This window comes from Calonectris borealis, chromosome 6, assembly GCF_964195595.1.
Source record: "Calonectris borealis chromosome 6, bCalBor7.hap1.2, whole genome shotgun sequence".
Lineage (NCBI taxonomy): Eukaryota > Metazoa > Chordata > Aves > Procellariiformes > Procellariidae > Calonectris > Calonectris borealis.
In genome coordinates, this window is record NC_134317.1 from 18,181,358 (window position 1) to 18,204,781 (window position 23,424).

The 23,424-nt window shown below is 63.7% G+C and overlaps 1 protein-coding gene across 2 annotated transcripts; it reads left to right on the forward strand.

Moving 5' to 3' along the window:
* Positions 1 to 778: 778 nt before the first annotated feature.
* WNT6 (Wnt family member 6) lies at positions 779 to 13,830 on the forward strand. 2 transcript variants are annotated; one of them, XM_075153931.1, is made up of 4 exons: positions 779 to 973; positions 9,408 to 9,628; positions 12,548 to 12,849; positions 13,135 to 13,830. In XM_075153931.1, exons 1-4 carry the CDS (start codon positions 897 to 899, stop codon positions 13,594 to 13,596), a joined length of 1,062 nt encoding a protein of 353 aa, XP_075010032.1. In that variant the 5' UTR covers positions 779 to 896; the 3' UTR covers positions 13,597 to 13,830. The 2 variants fall into 2 exon arrangements, with proteins under 2 accessions (XP_075010032.1, XP_075010031.1); XM_075153930.1 differs by lacking the exon at positions 779 to 973 and having other exon boundaries at positions 9,321 to 9,628.
* The last annotated feature ends 9,594 nt before the right edge of the window (positions 13,831 to 23,424 follow it).

The following is a 23,424-nucleotide window of genomic DNA, read 5'->3' on the forward strand; positions in this document are numbered from 1 at the left end:
CCCCAGAGGAGTTGGAGCCGAGTGCAGGGAGATAGTTGGGGCATCACTCCTCCAGTGTCCCCAGGCAGGACAGACTGGTCCAAGGGCAGGCAGCGCCACAGAGCCAGGTGGACCCAGTACAGGGATGGGGGCCAGGCAGGGCTGTGCTGGGGGGCAACGCAGGGGCACCAGGTTTGGGCAAGACCATGCCAGGGGTGTCAGGGTCGAGTAGGAGAGCAATGGGCAGGTCCCGCGGGGAACCTCGAGGTCGGGCCAAGTTTGGCAGGGCTGCGCCAGGACCCCGAGTGGAGCCAGGCAGGGCTGTGCCAGGCAGGCTCCCGCAAGGACTGCAGGGCTGAGCCGTGCCGTGCCAGGCGGGGCCGTGCCAGGTCCCCGGGGCTGCGGGGGACGGGGCTGTGCCAGTCAGACCCCGCTAAAGTAGTGCGCGTCCAAGCGCGGTGGCGGGACGCGGGGCCGGGCAGGCTGCGGCCACCGTCCCGCTGCCGGAGGGTGCCCGTGGCCGTGGCCGTGGCCGTGGCCACGCCGTGGCCGTGGCTGCGCGCCGGGAGTCGAGCTTGGCACCCAGGAGTCCCCCCGCCCGGCCCGCCCTGTCCGTCCCCCCGGGCTCCGGTTTCCCTGTCGGAGGCAGATGCTTTCGCAGCCCCGTCCCTCCTCCTCCTTCTCCGGAGCAGCCTCCGCGCCGCGCTCCAGCCGCCCGGAGGTGCCTGCCCAGCCCAGCCCAGCCCAGCCCAGCCCCGCCGGCCGTGGTGCCCGCCCGCCCCGGCCCGGCGGAGCGAGGCAGCGGGCACCCACCCGCCGGGGCCCCGGCCGGACCCTCGGGGCGGCGGCGAGCCCGGCTGCCCGGCTCCCCGCGGGGGGCGCGGAGGGGGCTCGGAGCTCCCCCCAGCCCTGGCAGGATGCTGCCTTCTTCTCGAACCCAGCTGGGGCTCTTCTTCATCCTCCTCTGCCCCGCCAACATCATCGGTCTCTGGTGGTGAGTAGGACACCCCGGGGTGGGTTCCAGGAGGGCACGCAGGGTCCCTTGCTATCTGGGGCTGGTCCCCCCACCCCAGCTTGGGGACAGGGTCCCCTACACCCAGGGCACCCCTTGAGTGGGGACCACTGCTCGCTGGCCAGGTGGATCCAGCTCGGGGGCACCCCCACGCTGTCTGGGTTCGGGCACACGAGCGCATTGGGGACAGCAGGCTGGGGGACCCCCAGGAGTACGGGGCACCCAGGTCCTGTGGAGGGAGCTGCAGCCTGCCTCCCTGCACCCCAAGCCCGCAGCCTGAGAGGGTTGTGTGCCTGTGGGGTGGGGAAGGCGGGGTGGGGGCCTCCAGATCCCTCCAATAAGTCAACTTTAATTAAAAGCCCAAGGGTCCCTATGGTGTCCCCTCCTGAGCGGTGGCCTGGACGTGGCGGGGACAAAACCCCTGTTTGTAATGGTGCCTTCATCAAAAGCAGAGACGCAGAGACGGTGCCTTGCAGGATACCAGAGGGGGTGGGGGATTCATTACAGGCGCAGAGCTGGGACCCAGCCTTGGAAAGCCCAGGTATCTGTCGAAACATGAACTATTTAAATCTATTAAGAATTTCACCCAGCCTGTCTTTATCCGGTTTTAAGTGCTTAGATTCCAGCTCCCCGGCGTGCCGTCCGGGCTATCATTCATTATCTGAGGCTATTCGTCTCCACATTGTCACACTCTTTTGACCCCTAAAATAAAGCCCTCCATAAGCCTTTCCCCTCCCTGTCCCCGGCCTGCCCGCCAGTGATTTATTCCGCGGCTCCATCCCCTTCGCTAGCCCTGGCTCCAGGGGTGCAGGGCAAAAGGGGGGGCGTTGGTGGGTATAAATCATACTGTTACGGATGGTTTTACACCAGCTGAGAGTTTGGCCCCAGAGCCCAAGCACTGTGTTTATTGCCGGGGAAGGAGTTAACATGGCTCTGAGAGGGGCTTGACTTGGTTTTTTGCTAGAGGAGGGGAGCGCAAGGTAGGGCGAGCCCTGGCAGGGGCAGGGTGCATGCTGAGGGTCCCCCTGCTCCTCGCCACCTGCCTCGGGGTAGCTGCGCGATCCCGGGGCACGGTCCGTCCTGCTGGTTTTCCCCTGGCTAATTCTCAGACTGCTGCTCCACACACAAGGCTGTCCCTTCAGCTCTCCTCACTTTCTCTGCCCCATCCTCACTACCCACCCAGCGAGCCCTCACCCCCAAGCTCGTGCCCTGCACCCCATCTCTGGGGACATCAACCACCCAGCCCATGGCTGGAGTGGGCAGGGGTGAAGCGGGAGCTCTCTTTGCCTTCAGTTCGGGGGCAGGCAGATGGCAGGGTGCTGGGGCACTGCTGCCCTCCACCCCGGCTGCTCAGAGACATTTCTTGCCGCCGAGCCCAGGTCCTGCTGGTGCCATGACCATGCTGTGCGTGCGCTGGCAGCGCCGGCTTGGGGAATTAGCAGTATTTGGCAGAGGAGGGCAAGGGGTCAAACTTGTTTTTTCTTCTCTCAAAAAAGAAGAAAAGGAACCTTTAATTTAAGAATAATAACCCAGCTGCACGCAGTGCAGCCGAATGCACTGGGCAGTGGAGTGGCCGCAGGGGGATCACCAGCGCACACTCTGCTTCGCTCTGGAGCCTGGAGCCAGCGAGCCGGGAGGAGGTGATGTGTGGATGAGGCCACCAGCACCACCAAACGGACATGCCGGGCTTCCCGGGATGGGGCACTGGAGCAGCCGGCTGATTCATGAGCTGCTTCCCCCAGAGCTTGGGATCTCTGGCCCCCGGCTGAGATCATTGCTCATTTCCAGGGAGCTCTTCCCATGCGGGGGAGAGAGGTCCTGGCGCTGCCCGGCCCTTTGAGCCAGCTTGAGACGAGCATCTTCCCACGCGCCTGCTCCCAGTACCTGTCCCCTCTCCCAGGTCTGGGTAGCACTGGTGTCTGTGGGTTTTGCTTTTGGTGAGGAGAGGGTTCAGGGGTGGAGCCATGTTTTGTGCCAGGGCTCCTGGAAGCCCCAAGGCTGGTGGCATTGGTAGAGCTGTTCCTTACTGACCCTGTCACCGATGCACAGGGACCTTGGTGACATGCCTTCGTGTGTGCATCTCTGCACACTCACCTGGGGCACCCATGGGTGCTTAGCCAAGGGGGCATGTTCCCCTGGGCAAGAAAGGAAGGTCTTTACCCCCCGCCCCCATCCCACCCCTGGGTGCATTGGCTGTGCAGTGCCGGGGGACGCAGGGGCTGCCTGTTTGAGGCATTTTTTACCACGCTGGTGACAAACTAACTGATTTGTGAGAGTGGCACAGCGGGGCGCAGCGGGGCTGGGTCCTGGGGGTCATGGTCCCCAGCCCAGGCACACAGCAGGGCTCGGCTGCTCGCGGGTGGTAACGGCACCAGTTGGGATCCTGGCAGACGGCTGCATCTACAAAGAAAGGTTCAGGTGCGATGTCTGAGCAGTGACATCATGCTGATGACATCATAGCCTGAGAAAGAGCATCCTCATTGTGGTGGGATGTCCCCATAGGGCTCACTGAAGATACAGTCGTCCTTGTCCTATACCCTGTGCCCCTGTGTCTAAGAAGAGGCAGAGGGACAGGGGGACGGGCAGACACACAGACCTTTCCACAGCGGAGGGGAGCCAGCTGTGGTCAGTGCCGATGGGGACGATGTGTCATTCAGGTGCTGCCGGTCCCTTGGTTAGTGCCAGGCTGCAGGGAATAGGCTCCCCTTGTTCCCACCAGCCCTGTAAATTCTCTTTCTTCCTCCTCCCTTCATCTGTTCTTGTTTCTCACCCAGCTCCTTGTGAGCAGGAATTCCTCCCTGAGCAGGACAGGTAGGGACCGCCTGGGGCTCCCGGGCTGGCCCGGAGGGTGCAGGGATATGGGGCAGGCAAACCTGGTGTCTCAGGAGCCCCGGGCAGGGTCAGGGCAGGATTTCAGCTGAGCCGGTTTGTGGTTGGGCTGTGCTCGCAGGGCTGGAGGCACCGTGGGGATGGGGGCAAGCAAAGCCAGGCTTCCCCAGTGCCCCAGTGCCCATCGGCTCTCCAAGGGCATGGCCGAGAGCAGTCGGGAGGTGGAAGAGAGAGTAAGGAGGAAAACCATCCTGAGTGAGATGTTCTCTGCTCCAGCTGTGAGTCTGAGGGGGCCCGGAAGGTCAAACTCCTGCCCTGCATCCCCTTCCCACGCATGCCCACAGACAGCGCGTCTCCAGACGCCAGCTCAGGGGGGATATGTCTGCTGGCACCCGTGGCTGCACCCCTGCTCAAGGGGGTCCCGGCCCCACGCCCCCTGAAGCCACACACCCCTGGGTGGGTTTCATGTGCCGATGGCCTCCCCTTCTCCTCCGCCGCCCCGACCAGCACCCACGCTGCGCAGAGCTTGTAAGGGCAGGCTGCTGGGCTGTAGGGCCCTGCCTGCATGCCTTGGGGTGAGCATCGTGAGTCACCCCCTGGGCCTGCTGACCCACACCTGCCACCCCACAGCCCACGGCCCCTCACGGCGCCCAGCAGACTGGGCTGCCTGGTCGTCCCGGGCATGCCCTCACCCCTGGAGCAGTGCCCTGCAGGCAGCTAAGCACCTCCCAGCGAGGAAGCCCCTGTCCGGTGGCATCTCCCTGTGCCCCTTCTGGGGCAGCCGCTGATCCACTGGGTTCTTCAAAGAGAAAATGTTTCCCTTGTGCTCTTTGAGATGGCACCGACTCCAGAATTGGGCTACTTGTGTCCTCCCCCAAAGACAACTGAACTTTCCCCCTCGTCCCTACTCCTGGTCACCTCCACTCTCCCACGGTGACACCCAGGCTGCCCAGCCCTGCCCTGTGCATGCCCCAAGCTGGAGGGCTCGGACGGGCTTTGCATCAGACACTCGACCCCTTCAAATCCCCTCTGTGCAGGAGAGTGCTGGGCAGAGCTGGGCGTACCTCGATATTCACTCGGGTGGGGTCACGGACATACAAGGTCCTGCTACCACACGTGGCACTCACACTTGGCCATATGCTGGCCCAGCCCTCATGCCATCCCAACTCCAGCCTCCATGAGTGCCTGGAGGAAGGACGCAGTGACCAGGGGTGGGTGGACCCCTTTCTTCTCATCCCAGCCCCTCCAGGGCTTGAACATGGCTTTGGGACCGCCGCCTCTACGGGTGCATGCTCTCTCCATCCCCCCGGTACCCGCAGCACAAGCTTGGGCAGCTCCTGCCCGCGAGCGCCCGGCCTCAGTGTGACCCTGCAGCCGGCAGGTCCGTGGGTTGACACCATGCCACGCCAAAACCTCTTTCCTTTGGGTGGTTTCCCAGCTATTTGCATCTTGTCCTTGCCGAGGAGGTGAGAGGAGGAGGGCAGGGAATGGGGTCCCCCTGCTCTCCCCGACCCACGGCATTTCCTGCTCCCTCGGTGCCCCCGGTGCTGCTCGGCAGCTGAGCCCTGGCCGTGCCCCCCGGGCACTGACTTGCGGCTTACTCACCCCTCGTGCGCCTCCTGCTCTGCTTTCCGCAGCCGGCTGCCCCAGTTAGTGGCAGCACCCACGCATCGCCCTGGGTGAGGGGCCGGGTACCCGCTACGCGCCTGCGTGGGATGAAGGGAAAGACGGGTGAAAATTCATGTGTGTGTCCCTTGCCCTGCTTGCACAGATTGGAAAGAGACGGGCTCCCGTCGGATCAGATTTCCTTGCTGGGCTGTCACTGAGTGTGACACTACTGGATGGCATGCAGGGTGACCTGGGGATGGAACTTGGCTCTCCAGGGCTGGCATCCTGCAGCTCTCTTCTCTCCAAGCAGGTGGAGAGGTGCCTGTGGGCTCAGGGTGATGGGCCAGGTATCCTGGCACCCTGCATCCCCTGCTTGAAGGCATCCAGGGGCTGGGATGGAGACCTGGATGCGAAGCAAGCCATGCCCTTGCTACCCCACAGCGTGGTCCCCTTGCCACATGGGAACGCCCAGGCAGCAGTACTCAATGGGTGCAGACCTGGCCGGTCCCACGTGGAGCTGGCACGGCACAACCGCTGCTTTCCCTCGGGGTTTCAGGGCCGTCAGGACCAAAGGAGACATTTTTCCACTCAAGATGTTTGTGAAGGTTGACCATCCTCTTCCTCACCACATGGCTCTGCCAGCCTCTCTCCATCGGCTCCCTGCAAACTGGGACCCCACTGGTTCCCCTTGATCACGGTCCTCTGGCAGGGGCCAGGAGAAGCTCTGCTCCACACCACCCCCATGTCCAAGGGGGAGATGGGGACTTGTGCCAGGCTCCTTGGTGTATGATTTTGGCTGGGAACCAGACTGGGACATACTCGAGCTGAGCCGGACAAGCTGGTGATTATGCCTTTTAGGAGCCCCCGGCTCTGTCGCAGCGGGGATCGCATCCAGAGCACAGGGGTTCCATCAGAAGCCCCCGTGACTCTTGCTTCCCGTGTGTCACCCGGACCAGGCTCAGGCTGCAGCTCCGGCAGCCGAAGGGGCGACAGCCGCAGGTTGGCAGCGTGTTGCAGGTCCTCTTCTGTGCCTCAGTTTCCCCTTTCAGCAACGGGAGTTGTTTCCTTTGCACAGGGGTGCTGGGAATCAGGGAGGAAAGTGGGGCTCATCGTCCTGGCTCCTTTCGGGGAGAGTCGGCAGCAACGCGGCGGCAGTTTCGGCAGCAGGCGAAGGGCGCCGGGGGCAGGCGGGAGGGATGCTGCCGAGGCGCCGAGCGCGGACGGGAGCTGCCGGGCGGGAGGCGGCGGGGGGCCGGGGTGCCCCGGGCGGGTTGGGGGGAGCTGGGCTGGCGACCCGGTTCCTTCACCAGGGCAGGGGGAGGAGTGCCCGGCGGCAGAGGTGGGGCACCTTAATTGTAGATGCGGGAGGCCTTGGAGCAGGACAAGCTCAGGCAGATCTGGGCCCCGCGCCGGAGCCCTTGCCAAAGCGGTAGCAGTTTGGCAGCATTTTTCTTGCCCTTGTCTCCCCCCCGCCCCCCCGCCCCCCCCAACCCCTCCAAAGCAAAACAGCTCTCGGGCTCCCGGCAGCCTCCCCGCGCCAGAAAGCAGAGCCCAGCGGAAATTAATATCGCGCCGGACTTAGGCAGCCCACCCCATGCCTCGCCGACATGGCCAGCGAGCTCCCGCGCGCTCCCGCCGGCCTCGCCGCCGCCTGGGCCACGGCTGGGGACCCCCACGGTGCCGGCGAGCCGCCCGCCGCCCCCCGGCCCCGCGGGGCTGAGCTCTTCTTCCCGGCCTGATCCGGGGGGCCAGGGTGAGCTGCAGTTCAGCATTTGATCTGACGGCCCCGGGGGGCCGGCGCATCGTTTTTATATGAGTACAAAGAGTCGTCTCTTAATGAAAGTCCCGTCCCGGCTCCCCTTCTTCCCCACCCCGCCAGAGCAGGCGGCCAAACCTCTCCATCCCGTTGGATGTCGGGAGCCCACGGTCCCCAAAAAGGCCGAGCTCGGACCCCAGCATTGAGGCTTGAATCCTCATGTGGTCATCGTGGGATGGGACTGGACAGGCTCGCTGGTGGCTCTCCACGTGGGCCTCAGTTTCCCCATCGAGGGGGGATCTGTGCCAGCCCCGCCAGAGCCCCGCGATGCTTCCCCAGCTGCCCCATCCCTTTGCAGAGGTGCCCGTGCATCACACAGCAAAGGGAAACCGAGCTGCGGGGAGCACAGGGAGAGGGGTGCTCCCCAGCAGTGGTGTGGGCTTGCCTCGGTTTCCCTGCTGGAGGTCACCTTTCCAGGCTGTGCCTCTCGGTTGAGCTGTTTAACCCTTTAAACCTCCAGCCAAAGCATAAGGGCTCCTTTTCCAGGCTGTGTGAGATGGCACGTGCTCCCCAAACCCAGCAGGGGCTTGGTGGGCAGGAGATGCGGGCAGCCTGGGAGCCTGACGTGGGGCAGGGGGACCCTGGCAGGACCTCGAGCTTCAAACAAGGGGCTCAGAGGGAGTTTGCACCAGGGGCAGGATGGCAAGTGAAGTCCTGCAGCCTGGTGTCCCGAACACAGCCCCCCAGCTGCGCGAGAGCGAAAAGGAAACCCAGAACATGGTTAAACACCGAGATTCAGCCTGCGATTTTCAAGCCCCTGGGGCTTGGCCAGACTATAAAGGTCTGGGTTTGGAAGCTGCAGCGCAGCCGGTGCTCCCCAGCGAGCGGGGCTGCCGGCAGCACGCACCGCCCGGGCGCTGCTCCCCAGGGGACCCCGGGGGATGTGGTCTCATAGTCCTTGGGCATCCCAAAGCGCTGGGGGATGCTGAGTCCAGCCCTGGGTTCCTGTGGGCAACCACAGCCAGGAAAATTATGTTATTGAGCAGGACGAGCTCTGAGCCCACAGGAGCGGCACTGGAGGCGAGGAGGGGAGCTGAGTGGGGCTGTGTTTGGGGCGTGCTAAATTCAGGTGGCCCATGGCCACGTGGTCTCCGTGCCATGGGACGGGCGGCGTGGGCGGGAGGCTGTCAGCATGGCGTGCCTGCCCTCTGCCCGCTGTGGCTCTGGCATTGCCCGCGGCGGAGCTGGAGCATCGCCCGCCCCGGCACGGGGCACAGCACTGGCGGGCTGCGCAGCTGCACGAGCCGTGCCACGGAGGGCACTCCAGGCAAAATGTGTGGGGAAAGTACAGGAGTTTCTGTAGCCAGCGGCACGCCGGGGAGCGCGGCGTCATGCTCAGACTTTGCCTCCCAGCCCGGAGAGCCAGGCACCTCGCTCCAGCTGTGCTGGCGAGGAGGAGCCACCTCTGACACGGGCCCAGTTGAGACTTGCCCTCCCGCGCTGGCATCGGCAGGGCTGGCGATGCCACCTGCATCCCTCCCTCGCACGCCTGCGCCCGCGGCTCCATTCCCTCAGGGCCGGTGCCTGGGTAGGGGGAGGCGAGCATGGGAGCCTGGCCAGCAGCCAAGGGACTTTATCGCTGGCAAGGTCACTTAGCTTGTCTCCCACGGGGTAAAGCAGCGAGCCCCCCTGGAGAGGGGCAGGCGCACCAAGAGCGCTGGCTGGGCTCCCCGCTGCGCCCACGGGGCTCCGGGAGCTGCAACTGCACCAGGGATCCATCACACCGCGATGCCAGGGCTGTGCCTGGTCAGCGCCAGACCCAAAGAGCAGGTGCTGAGCAACACAGCGTCTCTGTCACCTCCCATCAGGGACACTGCCATCACCCCAAGGGATGTCCCCAAGGGCTTCAGGGTGTGGAGTGGCATGTGCCAGCATCATCTTCCAGTTGGCCAGCCCCACAGTTGGGGATCTCCCCCATTCCCCGACTGGCTGGGCAGGGCAAGGTATCCCCTGGGTGCTGGCACGCAGGTGCCACCCATGCCTTTTCTCCTGCCCTCCCTGCATACCTCTCCATGTCCCCTTGTCACCCAGGCTCAGCACTGAGCCTGCACTGCCCCGGGCCCTGCTCCGTCCCTGGGAGCCGGTCTGGCCATGCCCCATCCCCACCCCGGTCCCCCCCGGGCTCGGATGCTGGTTTTGCTCTGCTCGCTGTCCCTCCTGCAGGGCAGTGGGGAGCCCCCTGGTCATGGACCCCAACAGCATCTGCCGCAAGACGAAGCGGCTGGCGGGGAAGCAGGCGGAGCTGTGCCAGCTGGAGCCAGAGATCGTGCAGGAGGTGGCCAAGGGCACCAAGCTGGGCGTCCGGGAATGCCAGTACCAATTCCGCTTCCGCCGCTGGAACTGCACCAGCCACAGCAAGTACTTCGGCAAGATCCTGCAGCAGGGTAAGGCCAGCGCTTCCTCGGCGTCCCATCTCCCAAAAAGCCTCCAGCCGCCTGGTCACGCGCTTCCCCGGGACTCCTGGAGCAGAGTCTGGGCGTGCAAACCCGTGTGTGTGTGTGTCTGTGTGCAGGGGGTTGCTCAGTGCTCCCCGGTGCAGTCACGCTGAGGTTTTACTGCCGGGACATGTCTCCCCGTGTTGTAATGAAGCAATTACCGATGCTCCCAGACAGTGCGGGGCTTCACAAAGCCCAAGAATGCACCCTCGTCTGGCAGTGATTTACTGCTCCCCTGGGACCCCGGGGTGTGCTGGGGGAAGGGGCCCGGTGGGAGGCGGCGCGCAGCCCCTGGGAGTTGCCCCTCGCCCCATGGGTGCCCTGCAGACCCCTCCTTCTGGCCTTGCAGGGAGCAGAGGAGAGAAGTGCTTGCCCCCCATCCCTCTGTCGCTGGGTGGGCACCCTGATGTCACCCCAAAGGACAGGGGCGGGGTGGCAGGGAGGGATGGGCAGGTCCCAGCCAGGTGGCTGCAGTGGTCCAAGCTCAGCCCAGATGCGTCAAAGCCAGAGCAGGGGCAGAGCGAGGGGGCTCCCCTGAGTCTGTAAGGGATGGGAAAGCCCTGCCACGCTCCCCAGGGAGGGAGCGGTGGATAGGGAAGCGGGGGGTGCTCGAAGCACCTCCGGCTGGTAGGGCCACTTAGTGGGTGGTGAGTTTAGTCCTGCCCCTGTTCCCACGTTGGTCCCTGGGCCGGGGCAGATGAAGATGCTGGAGCGAGCCCCAGTCTTCTCGGCCATCACATCTCCTTCTGGTGCATCCACCAGGCCAAGGCAGAGCGGGTATCCCTTGGGCCTTGCAGGGGGGTCAAGGTAGCCTCCCTGGGGGCATTGGCAAGGGCAGAGCGCCCTGGGCACCCAGCAGCTGCGGGTACCAGTGGGGGGCAGAGCTGGAGCCCCGAGGGAGACACTGGCCCGTGGCGGGGGGCAGGCTCATTTAAGAAGCTGATTTGCAAGTATGGGTTCCCCCCAACCAGGGAGGTGTATTCAGTCAAGGGGCAGAGAGCCAGGGCACACAGGGGACACTCCTGCCTCTGGAGTCACCTATTTTCACACCGAGCTGGCAGCGAGGCAGGTGGGATCTGTGCCAGGCAGGCCTCCAGGCTGGAAGCGTGATGGTGCCAGGATGCCAGGGCCAGACCAGGTGGCGAGTGGGTGATGCCGGTGGATGAGCTGTCGGGTACCCGAGGGCAGCTTGGGTTGGAGGAGACACAAGGGCATCAGGCATGGAGATGCTGAAGGAGCCACCACGCTCTGTTTGGCCCAGCTGCTGGGTCAGTGGAGATGAGCAATGTCCTGGGGACAGTGGTGAGTTTGGGAGGCCCTGCCACTCTGAGGACATGGGACATCCCAGCTAGAGGCGTGGAATTCCCCAGGGCTGCCAGAAGCAGAGAGCTTGCCCTGCACTGAGAGGTGCCAGCAGGCACCAGTGTCCCTGTAAGCCTCCAGGGACTGCGTAAACCATCCCAGCATTTTTGGGGTTCCCAGCTGCCATCGGATGGACACCTCCCATCTGACAGCCTCTTCTTTCCAAGGATGCTGCAGCGGGCTCCAGTTCCCAGCCGTGGCCTCCCTGGTGCAGTCGCGGCCGTCCCCCCTTCCCTCCCTGCCACCTGTGCCAGGTGCGGCGTGCCAGGGCAGGCTGGCTTGGGGGCAGCCACGTGTCTGGAGGAGCTGTCAGAGGAGCGCCATCCCCCCGGGGCCCCGGCTGGCAGGGTGGCACGGGGACCTCTGCCAGCTGCGGGTTGCCCGCCGAGGGCTCTGCCAGCCCCGGGCAGGAGCAGGCGGGTGGTCGTGTGGCTTAGGAGGCGCAGGAGGGCCAGGGGGGGAGACACTCGTCCCCGGGGTGGCACTGCTGGAAAGGCACTGGTGTGTCCAGTTCCTATCAACCCAGTGGGAATCAGGTGCTGCGTGGGCTTGTGGAGGAGCCGCTCATGGAGCTGATGCCCAGGAACCCCTCTTCCCACAGCCCCTCCAAGTCACAGTGCTGGAGACGGAGGGATGGGGCACCCCCCAAAACACACCTTCTCCTCTGTCCTCATGCCCCAGGCACCCCCTGTGTGACACCACCTGGGGCCAGCCCTGCCCTGGCATTCGGGTGGGCAGAGGTTTGCCTGGCATGGGGTGGGGGGAGCGCGGGAGCCCCCCAAGCAGGGTGCCGCACCCCCGCTGCCAGAATCCCCCGCTGGCTGCGGCTGCAAGCGGCAGGTCCGGGCAGGGGAAAGATGCTTGGAATTCGTGTCCCGGAGCAGAGAGAGACAGGAGCAAATACTAATAATAAATAATCCTGCAGGGTGGAGGCTGTGCCGGCAGAGGGAGGGGGGCAGGCAGTGCCCTGTGGCAAAGCGGGTATAGGGGGAGAGCGGGCAGCACAGCTTCATCACTGCCACCCTGCAGAGGGGTGGGTGGCACCCGCGGTGTCCCTCGCAGCACTTCTCTCCAGGTGCCAGCTTGCAGCTGGGGATGGGATTTTTACTGCTTGGAGGGACATTGCAGGGTAGCATGAGGAAGCTGTGGGTACCACCTGGTCACCTGGGACCCCCCCTGCTCTCCAAGGTGCCCTCTTTCCTGTGGGGCAGCACCCATCCTTGCAAGAGAGCCAGGACATTTGGTGCCCGTAGAATCCTACAACTGGGGTGGAGGAACGCTGGCAGGGCCATCCCCCAAATTCTGCATATCTGCTTGCAAGAGACAGCTCCTGCCCAGGCAGCCCGCTCCAGGGTGGGTGCATCACCCGGGGAACAGCACCGAGCACAGATGAAGGGGGAGAAGGGGAGGTCTGAGTGCCCATGGGATGTTGGCGGGGGGATGCTTTGCTTGCAGAGTCTTTGCCGGAGCTGACCCTGCATCCCGGCCCTGGCTGTTCCCCTGCAGATATCCGGGAGACAGCCTTCGTGTACGCCATCACGGCGGCAGGGGTGAGCCACGCCATCACGCAGGCCTGCAGCATGGGCGAGCTGCTGCAGTGCGGCTGTGAGCTGACGCGGAGCCGGGCTCCCCCATCGCCCACAGCGGGTCCGGGCACGGAGGGCACGGCCTGGGAGTGGGGAGGCTGCGGGGATGACGTGCAGTTCGGCTACGAGAAATCCCAGCAGTTCATGGATGCCAAGAGCAAGAAAGGCAAAAATGACATCCGAGCTCTTATCGACCTGCACAACAACGAAGCTGGGCGCTTGGTAAGGCCCCGCGCTCCCTGCTCTCCGCAAGCATCACCCCCCATGCCCCTACCCAGCTCAACCCTTCACCTTTATCTTCCCCAAGCCATGTACCTGCACCAGCTTTGGGTGAAATATGGACCCAATATCTTTCAGGAGCCCTTTGCAGGTGCTTTGGAAACCCTCTGTGACCCGCCCCCCCGACCCCCCCCGGGCCAGGGCAGCACCAAGAGGCAGGGTTTTGGCTGGTGGTGCTGGGAAGGGAGGCGGGGGACCCAGGGCTGAGCGTCGCCATCTCTTCCCCAGGCGGTGCGCAGCTACATGAGGACAGAGTGCAAATGCCACGGGCTGTCGGGCTCCTGCACCCTGCGGACCTGCTGGCAGAAGATGCCCCATTTCCGCGAGGTGGGGGACCGCCTGCTCGAGCGCTTCAACGGGGCTTTCAAGGTGATGGGAGGCAACGACGGGAAAACCCTCATCCCTGTGGGCGACAACATCAAGCCTCCCGACAAGCAGGACCTCATCTACTCGGCTGACTCGCCCGATTTCTGCTCGGCTAACCGTAAGACGGGCTCGCTGGGCACCCGGGGCCGCATCTGCAACAGCACAGCCATGGACACGAGTGGGTGCGACCTGCTATGCTGTGGGCGAGGGCATCGGGACGAGACAGTGGTGCTGGAGGAGAACTGTCTTTGCCGCTTCCACTGGTGCTGCGTGGTGCAGTGCCGCAAGTGCTCCGTCCGTCAGGAGCTCAGCCTCTGCATCTGATGGCCTGGGGTCGGGCGAGGACAATTTGGGGGGCCACCCCCAGGCTCAGGCTGCGGCCCCCCTGGGACAGAGACAGGCTGAGCCAGTGGCAGGGATGGTGTGGGTGAGCCCAGCTCTGCACCCCGGGGAGTCCCGGCTTCCCTGGGGGACAGCATGAGGCTGCCTGGCACCCCCACAGCCCCTGCAGTGGGGGCTGTGGGTGCAGAGCTTCCACTAATAAAGCTATTTAAAGCCGGTGTGCCACAGGGCTTCCTGGGGAGGGCTGGGAAGCGCTGACCGCCGTTCTGGGAAGGGACCCGCTGGAGACCTGTCCTGCTCCGGCCGTGCGTCCCGATCAGCCAGACTTACTCCAGCCTCCTGTTCGTGCTGGCCATACTGGGACCTGTTGTAGAGCCCGGCTCATTTTTTTTCCACTCTCTGCTTTTCTCTGTGGTTGTAGAGCCAGGACATGAGTGTGGATGAGGGCGAGCGCTCTCCTGCCCTGCTCTGCAGCCCCCAGGCTGGGGGGGTGCTCTCCTCCCATCATCCATGGCCACCATCGCTTGGGGATGCCAGTTTGTATCCTGCCACTACCTGGGATGTTTGCGGTGACCTGCAGTCCACAGTCCCGCAGCTCACCCCTCGTGCAGGAGGTACGGCTAGCTGCCCTGACACCATGGTGATGGGCTGTGAGTTTTCTGAAGGTATCCTCTCTTCTTTTCACTCTGTCTTCAGCCACCGTCGCTGCAGTCCCCACCGCAGGGCCTGGCACAGAGAAGCCCTGGGTGGTGCTGACACTGTTGGCTTGGTGGCATGTGAGGCATTCGCTTGGCATGCCATGGGCCACGTGCAGCCTCATCTAGCAGGCACGGTGCCAGGCATGTCTTGGTAACCTGATCAGCCCATGCCCCTCGTGGGCAAACACAGGATGAGGGCAGGCTGCCATCCCTCTGCTCCAGAGGCTCTGGGGGTCTCTGAGGGGGTCCCTCCCGAGCTGCAAGGAGCCCATGGGAACTGATTTCTCCAGCCTTACCCAGCGTGGGGGTTTAGGTAACTGCAGAGGGGAATGTATGCACACAGCGCCTGCTCAGCTGGCAATGCCACACTGGGCAGAGGAGCCCCCGAGGGATGTCAGCAGAGCCAGAGCCTGGGCAGAGAGGTCCACACTCCCGTGCCTGCCCTCCATGCTGTAGCAATGCAGGGCACAGGGGCTTTGCCTGTCCAGCCTCTGCAAAAGGGCTACTGGGGCTCTCAGCCGAGGCGGGCAATGCCCTGCGCCCTGGGTACTGCCAGGCAGGGCAGGAGCGGAGCTCGCAGCGCTGGGCACACTGCAAGGCGAGGGGAGCTGCAGCGGGATGCTGGTGATGCCCACCAGCGGGTCCCTCTTCACCTGCCCCCAGGTAGCCAGCGGGGAAGGGCAGGGGAAGCAGGGTGCTGGCGAACCATTAACTTGGCCCAGTGAGCACTGAGGCGGGAGCCTCTAAATCTGTCAGCTGCAGCTTTTCAGCTGGAAATTCCCTCCTGGCTTGCCCACAGCAGCACTGGGAGAGGGGAGGCACACGGGGCTCCTGGGAACTCCCGGCCACGTGCCCGCCCATGGGAACACATAGGTGGGTGTGAGCGGGGCTGCTTGGGTGCGGGTGAAGGTACCTGTGCATGCAAGCAGCTCGGCGTGCATGTGTGTGCGTGCACAGGTAACACGTCTACGCGTGTTCATGACCATATGTGTGCGTGTGAGCTTGTGTGTACACCCATCACCATGCCTGTGAGCCCCTCATGGGTGTGCAAACAAGTTGGCCCGCGTGTCTTCATGCACGACTATGAATCCATGGCAAATTGTCAGCGTGTGTGTGCCGGTGACACCGTCCCCGTGTGTGCCTGGGTGCGAGCATGTTTGTTTGCACGTGTCTTACTGTGTTTGTGCAGGCGTGTCTGGGACAGGGAGGACATGCGTGGGTGCAGGAGGGCCCTGCAGGAAGGGAGCTGCAGAGATGCAGAGTCTGTGTGCTGGGAGATATGGGGACCCATTTCGTAGGCTGAGCAGGTCCCTTTGAATTAGAAACACTGGAGCAGACCTCAAGCCCTGGGCTGCCCATCAGGGCAGCTCAGTTCAGGCAGGTCCTGTGAAACTTTGAGTCACCCCTGCTCTCCCCCGGAGCCATCCCAGGCTGAGGCCAGTTATACTGGGTGATTCTGAATCTCTCTGTGAGATGTCAGAGTGCATGCGTTGAGCCCAGTAGAGTTCCGTCCCAGCTCTGAACTTCAGCAAGCTCCTTCTCTGGAGTCTGCCTCAGTTTCCTCACAATGGGCTGCTTTCATGCTCCTGGCTGCATGGACATGGCTCTGGAGGTCTGGATCATGGATAAATCCTGGGGAAGACAGGTAGTTCTTGTGAGTAGGGGATCTGACCTACGTCCTCTGTAACATTGCCCCAAATCACAGCTTCTGAAGACTGGAGACCGCAAAAGCCAAAGATGTGGAAGAGGAAGAAGCTGGAAAATGGAGCTAGCGCAGGGGCAAGGGGTTCTCACTTGGAGAGAGGCACATGGCCACGGAGTGTGCGGTGACTCCTCTACACCTCCAGGATATCCCCAAGTGCCCTGCCCAACTGTGGAGGAGGGTTAGCTTTTGTGGGGGCTGCCAACTCCCTGCCACCACTCCCTGCTGGCCCTGAGCTGGCAGAGCCAAATACATTCCCTTGGTAGCCAGGAGAGGCCCTGGCATAGGCAGGTGATGCTGGTAGCCAGGCAGGGTCTGGACTTGGCCCAGTGGTCTGGAGAGGGCTGAACAGCCAGCAGAGCCCCCTAGCAATCTCTCAGCTCCCCAGACCCCTAGCAGTCTCCCCAGCTCCTCAGAACTCCAGGAGCTCCCCAAGAGCTCCCCATCCGCTAGGACCCCATCCAGACTCCCAGAAGCCCCCCAGCAGTCCCCAGGAGCCCCTCATCCCCCTAGCAGTCCCCCAGGTCCCCAGCAGTGCCCCGGGACGCCCCCCCCCCGATTCCTAGATGTGCCCCAGCTCTCCAGACCCCTAGAAGCCCGCTGAAACCCCTCAAGAGCCCGCAGCTCCCAGCCCGGGGGGTGCAGCATCCCCGCCGTCGCCGCGGCAACCCGGGATGCAGGGCGGGGCGGCCGGCGCGGCGCCGGGCGGCCGCCAGGGGGAGCTGCGGCACGGCACGGCGGGGCGGGGGGTCCCGGGGGGGTCCCGGGGGTGCGGGGGGGCACGGGGGGGATGGAGGGGTGCATGGGGAACATGGGGAGAGGGCATGGGGGGTGCATGGGGGTGGGCATGGGGGTGTGTGCACGGGAGGCATGGGGGAGGGCATGGGGGGGTGTACGGGAGTGTGTGTGGGGGGGCATGGTGGGGAGTGTATGGGAGTGTGCATGGGGAAACGTGCGTGGGGCTGCATGAATGTGGGTGTGCACGGGGGTTCGTGGAGGTTCATGGGGGTGTGCAGGCAGCTGCGCTTGGGGAGCTGTACATGGGGACTTGTGTGCATGGGGGTGTATGCATGTGGGGGTGCGTGGGATTGTACTTAGGAAGAAGTGCATGGGAGTGTGCATGTGAGCATGTGAGCCCCCTGACTCCCTCCCAAACTCTTGGCCCCATGCTCTTGGGGGCAGTGCTCAGGCAAGGACCCAGCTCTGGGGGGCTGGTGTGAGCCAGGGGTGAATGGGGTGGCTGTGGGGGTGCCACGTGTGGCTGCGGAATCCAGGGGCATAGACATACATGTGCGTGTGTAGCCCAGATCCCTGGTGCTGGGCAGTTTACATTGCAAAACTTGCAGGATCTTCCCAAGGGAAAAAAAGGATGTTTATAATATTTGGGTTAAAAAAAAAAAAAGAATCCCAAACCTCTGTAACATTAATGGCTTCATTTTATTTTTTTTCAAATGGGAAGAGCACAATTTTCCCTTCAATTGCCCAAGTTGAAAACAGCTGGACAGATTAATTCAATCAAACTTGGAAAAAAAAATCCCTCTGGACTGAGACCAAAAATAGAATGTTTTTGCCAAAAAAAGAAGCTTTTTAGGAAAGTTTGGAGTAACGCAGATAGGCCTATGAGGGGGAGGCTGAGAAACCCGAATACCAGCTCAGCTGAGGGAAGGCTTGGACAGCAGCACCCGAAACGTCCGACAAATCCCTTTCTCGTGGTTGCAGTCCCTCTGCCTTCTCATTGCTGGGTGCTGAGCAGGGGGCTGCCTGGCTGGCAGAGCTGGGTCCTGGCCAGGGGTCCTGCCTGCCCAGCCCTGCCCTCCCAGGAGACCTCTAACTCTCCTTCTCCAGGCTCTGCTGCTCCCTCCAGGGAGCTGCCTGCAACTGTCCTCCTCTGTCCCCACTCCAGCTCCCAGTGACAGATGTCACCCATGCAGCCATGGGGTCACATCCACCCTGACCTGCCCAGTAGGGTCCGGCTCATCCCTGCCTGCTATGGGGGCTCTGCTGACCCATCCCAGCCCCCAGCTCCCAGCTCTGCCCTGTTCCCGGGATGGCTCTAGCTCTGGCAGGGGGGAGATGGGTGCTAGGGGGGTGTCCAGGCCAGCCCTGCTGCAGCATCTCCAAGCACCCCGGCAATGGGATGTGCTGGAACGTGGGGCACCCGAAGTAGGGTTCAGACAGTGGGCATAAGCCCTCCACAGGGAGGAGATGGGATGCACAAGGACCTCCAGGCATACTGTTTGGAGATGCTGCCTGTGAAGGTGAGGGCTCTGTGTCCCCCAGCCTTCCCTTCCTTGACCCTCTCTGGTGTCTGGCCCCTGTTCTGGCCGTGCAGCCCCGACACGCCAGGGCTGGCCACGCCAGCACGGTGCACACTAAGCAGCATCTGCGAGGGTGGTGGGCTCTGCAGGATGGCAGAGAGCTGGGGCCCACCCAGGGCACCCCTCAGACCCCCCGGCAGAGGGGCACCACAGAGACCCCCCACTCCTGGGTCCTGTTTTTAACTACCGACATCTCACCTTATCCAAATCCCCTCTACTCCCACGGCCTCGTTACTCACCCTGTAATGAAGGCGGCAGCCATCCTCCATCACCAGGGAGGGGGCTCTGACTATGCCTACCCCCGGAGTGGGGAGCCACGAGAAGGGGCTGCTGAGGCCACTCCATGACCTGCTCACCCCACATGGGGACCAGCACCCTCCACCCATCCCCAGGGCCGTGCATCCCTCCCTGTGGGGGAGAGGTGCCCGTGGCAACGCCGCACAGACGCGCTTGGCCGGTCCTGATCCAGCCACCTCCCCACCGCCCCAGCTGGCGGCTTGGCCCTTTGGGAATGCGCTCTTCTTGCCAGAGGCAGTGCAAGGGCTGGGATCCCCCATCCCGGTCATACCAGCACCCCAACCAGCTCAGAGGCTGCTCTGCCACGAGGTGTCCCCCTGCACAGCCAGTCCCTGTGGTGTGGGGGAGGCAGCGTGGGTGGGGGCCTGCCCCAGCCCTGGCATTCGAGGCTCCCGCAGAATGGTACCCACAGTGGGGCTTCAACCCCTTGCCTGCACCCTGCTGCCACTGTGGCACCCTCTGCCGGGTGCTGGGAGGAGGATGAGGAGGGGAGCTCTGCTTCACTGCAAGGATGCTCCCGGGGATGGCTGGAGGCGGCCAGATCCTGCCTCTCCGCCCCGACGCGAGGGGCAGCGTGGCCGAGTGCCGGTGCTGGGGCTGGCGTGCACTCGCTGCCCCGGGCCCTGCCGGCGCCCCAGCCCCGGGCAGCCAGGAGGACTGGCCGGGCCGGCCGGGTGGCCGTGCGGTTGGCTCCTGAGTCACGGCGAGCAGACTCGGGCAGGTCGCAGGGTGTGAGCCAGCGAGAGGGCAGCGATGCTGGGGGCTCCGGTGCTGCCGGGCTGGGGCAGCTTGGCACGGTGACTAACGCTGCCACAAAAGGCAGGGTCGCTCCGACCCCACGCCCAGCCCTGACTCATGCAGCCGTCGCTCCGGTCCCGTGGGTGCTGCCGGGCAGGGGAGCGAGGAGAGCCGTGCTGCAGGAAGGCAAAGGCTGGGTGAGTGGCAGGCTGCATGGGCTCCTGGTGAACCTCTCCTTCCTCCTCCTCCTCCTCCTCCTCACCAGCTTGCATGCCCTGCTGCAGACTGCAAGCCATGCAGCTCCCAGCATCCTTCCCCTCCGGCCTCCAGGTCCCGGTGGCATCAGAGTGAGTGTCTGTCCTGGTGCTTCTTCATCTCAGTCCATCCTCCTGCTCCACCATGCTTTGGGGTTCCCCAGTGCTTCCCCCTGCATCCCTGCTCTGTGTTACCAGAGTTGCCCCATCCTGCACAGACTGGCTGGACCTGGTGGTCCTGGTGGCCATCAGCCCCTCCAAGGCTGTGGCATGGCCAGGACTGCGCTTGGCTGGAGCAGGCTGGTCTCTCCCTGTGCTGTCCCCTGGTCCCATCCGTGGGCCTGCAGCCAGTCTGTGAGATCAAGTGGGAGCAGCATGACAAGCACAGAGACCTCGACCCCTGCCCTTCCCTGCTGTGGGTCGCTAGGGGGTCATCCCTGGACATCCCAAAGCCCCAGAGAGACAACCCGCTGCTCCAAGGAGATGCCAGAGACCCTCCATCCAGTGTCTATGAAAACCACTGCGTGGTTGTCCAGGGCACAGGGCTTGGAGGTTTCTTATCCAAGGCAGAGGAGGCTCAAGGAGGGCACCTGCCAGGAGGGAAGGGGGGAATGGAGCCAGTGATCCAGGGGCTGCGTGGAGAGGTGCTGGAAAGGGGTCCTGATGGAGAGGACGACAGAAGAGCCAGCCCCATTCTCCTGGGGGTGTGGAGCCTGCAGCATGGGGTGCTGGCAGGACCTGCTCCTGCATGAAGGAAGGGGAAAGGAGCAGGGAAAGTGCAGGCAGCCTGGGGGCTGGACAGGAGGATGTGGGATGTAGAGATGGAGGGATGGCAAGAGGGATGGAGGGACAGAAGATAGAAAGATGGAGGGAAGGAAGGATGGAGAGGAAGAGGGATGGATGCTTCCCCAGTCCCCTGCACAAAGCACATGCTGGGGCACCACGTAAGCTGCTGGGGGACGGGAACTGCCTGGGTGCTTTGGCCTGGGCAGGAGAGCTCCAAGGGGTGTCCCCACGGTGCCCTGTGCCAGGGACCCCCCATCACTTTCCTGCCCTGGCTCTGAGGAGCAGCCTTCATTTCAGCTCTGAGTGCTTCCCACATCCCAGGCTGGCCTCTGCAGAGTGTGGGGCTGCTGAGGGGTGCTGGAGATGGGAGAGAAGCTGGGAGATGGCAGGTCCCATGGCCCCATGGCCCTGTGTCCCCAACCGGGGAGCTGCAGCAGTGACAAGGACAGATGCAGTGCTCACAGAAGGCCCAGCTTTTCCCCGAGCCTTGATGCTCCCATCAGGACCAGAGCATCCTCCACCAACCTCGCATGCCTGCCTGCACCCATCCCTGCTCGGAGGGGCCAGATCCTGTCCCATAGGCCCCCGGTTCCCTGGGCTACAACAGATGCTTAATCTTGTGCTTAAGGGCTTTGCCGGTGTGACGCAGAAGGAAGGCTGGAGCAAAGGGCTCACCTGGCTCTTCTTCAGCCCCAGGACGTTGCTGGGACATGAGGAAACAGGTCCTCCCCCGCCTGCCCCTGCTGTGAGCGCTGAGATGGTGGGACGCAGTGGCCGGCCTCCTCCCCAAGTCAGCAGGAGCGTGCGAGTGAGACACCCGCTCTTGGAAGCGATTATGTCATTAAGGGCTGGAGGAGGATGAAAGCGTTTCCCCTCTGATTTGCCTTGGCATTTATTTGTGCGCAAGATCCTAACGAACACACAAACATCTGCGCTCCCGTAGTCCGGGTGCCACGGTCCTCGGGGCCACGGGAGTTGCCTTCTGATGGGTAGGAGCCCCACTCCCACCGGGGGACCCCCAAAAGGAGCCCCCAGGACACCCTCTGCTGGGTCCAGGTCAAGGGCAGCGTGTGCCTGGGTGTAACCCCTGGGGTGGCCTGAGAAAGCAGGGGGTGGTGATGACCTGCTGGGGACACCCGCGCCAGGGTGCTGCCTGGCAGAGGGGGCTGCTCCCCTGCCTCACCCCCACCTGCTAATGGGGTGTCCAGCCTGCCTGTACCGGGGTGCGGACGGGAAATGAAGCAGGGGAGTCGGGTCTTGGGTGGGAGAAGGTGGGGAGGGCAGGGGCAGTGGCCCCTACATCAGGGTCCAGTGAGTGTCACCCCTCCAAGTCCCCTGGAGCGCTCTGCCCAGCCCTGACACCACACCTCCCATCAGCCAAAGTCTGCAGCAAGGGGACAAGCATCCTACGGTGGCAGGGTGTCTGGGGTGGTCCTGACATCACTACCAAACTCCTGTGGGACACCCCACATCACTCGCTGGGGGGGATTCAGGAGGGCAGCAGCTATGGGAGCAGTGATGCTGAGGGGATGCTGTGCAAGAGACCTCTGTGCACTCAGGGACAGAAGGATCTGCAACCCCCCTCCTGCCAAGCTGCGTGGGCAGGGCAGTTGGAGGGTAGATGCTGGCCCCATGCCAGTTCTCCCACCTGCCCACAACTCGGGAGCGGAGCTGGGGGCAGGACAACAGCCAGCACCCCCAGGACTGCAAAAGGGACCTCAGTGGGGATGCCACCCCCCTGCACCCAGAGTCCCCAGGGGGCACAGCACAGCCTTCGGGCCCAACCCCAGATTGCAACTCATTTCCCAAAGGAAACGCATTTTCCTCCCCGGTGCAAACAGGAACCGACACGCAAGCGGTGCTGGCAACCCCCGCCAGCGCTGCTGTGCCGGCGCGGAGACGCACGATGCCCGCCTGGGGGGAGAGCGCTTTGCCAGCTGCCGCCCGGCTGTTTACAGCGCGAACTCCAGCGTGGCGTGGGCCGTGGCAGCTGGGGACACCAGGGAGATGCAGGGGCACTGCCTGCCGCCCCCCCAGCCACCAGCGCCCAAGAGCAGCCCCCCTAACTCCAGGGTGGGGACCCAAACTCAGGGGACATCAAGTGTTCCCATGGCCAGGAAGGGGCTGCACTGGGGCAGATGATGTTCACTGAGTTACCCCGGGCTTTCCCAGGGCCACCCTCCTGTCCCCAAGGGAGCAGCAGCAGGACACAGGGACAGCCTGTAAGGCCACCACACAGCTCCCAGATGGGAGACCCCCTGCCCGGCGGGACCCCATGAGGGAAAGGGGTACCTGAGCATTAGGGTGATGGTACAAGGAGACAGGCACAACCTCGGTGCCCAGGGCTCGTGGGGAAACTGAGGCAGGGAGCTCTCAGCAGCCCTGTCAAGGGAAGCCAGAGCCACAGCTGCAACTCCTCCAAAGGCATCGGCCCCACGGTGCTGCTTTCCCAGCCCCGGCACCAGGCTGGGAGTGCCCAAAATGGGCCAGGTGCCTCCATGGGCTGTACATAGCCACGCTCTGTGCCCACACACACAGAGTCACACTCCCAGCACGTGCCATTCACGCTCACACCACTGTGTGCACAGACGGGTGCCCACGTGCCTCACACCAGCAGGGACACTTTCCTGCAAACCCCCAGCTCGTGCCAAGCACCCCCAGCCCCCATGCACGTACCCCAGGATCCTGTGCACACCCCACACCATGGGCACACTCATCCTCACTCCTCATACCCCCACCTATCCCACACTATGCACACCCTTCTCCCTGTGCACACCCACTCCATGCCCCATGTATTTACCCTCTGCGTGCACACTCACTCCCCACACTGTGCACACCCTCTCCATACCCCATGCACTTACCCACACCATGCACTCTCATCCTACACCCTGCATATTCACCCTATGCCCCAAGCACACTCAATCCACACTCACCCATATTGCACACACCTCACACCCCATGCCCCAAGCACACTTAATCCACATTCACTCACATTGCACGCACCTCACACCCCGTGC

What these genes read in the sequence shown, in the direction of transcription:
- WNT6 (XM_075153931.1), top strand. Translation starts at nt 897, where the DNA reads ATGCTGCCTTCTTCTCGAACCCAGCTGGGGCTCTTCTTCATCCTCCTC. An exon ending in AACATCATCGGTCTCTGGTG is followed by an intron (nt 974 to 9,407) that starts GTGAGTAGGACA and finishes TCCCTCCTGCAG; the next exon opens with GGCAGTGGGGAGCCCCCTGG. An exon ending in ACAACGAAGCTGGGCGCTTG is followed by an intron (nt 12,850 to 13,134) that starts GTAAGGCCCCGC and finishes TCTCTTCCCCAG; the next exon opens with GCGGTGCGCAGCTACATGAG.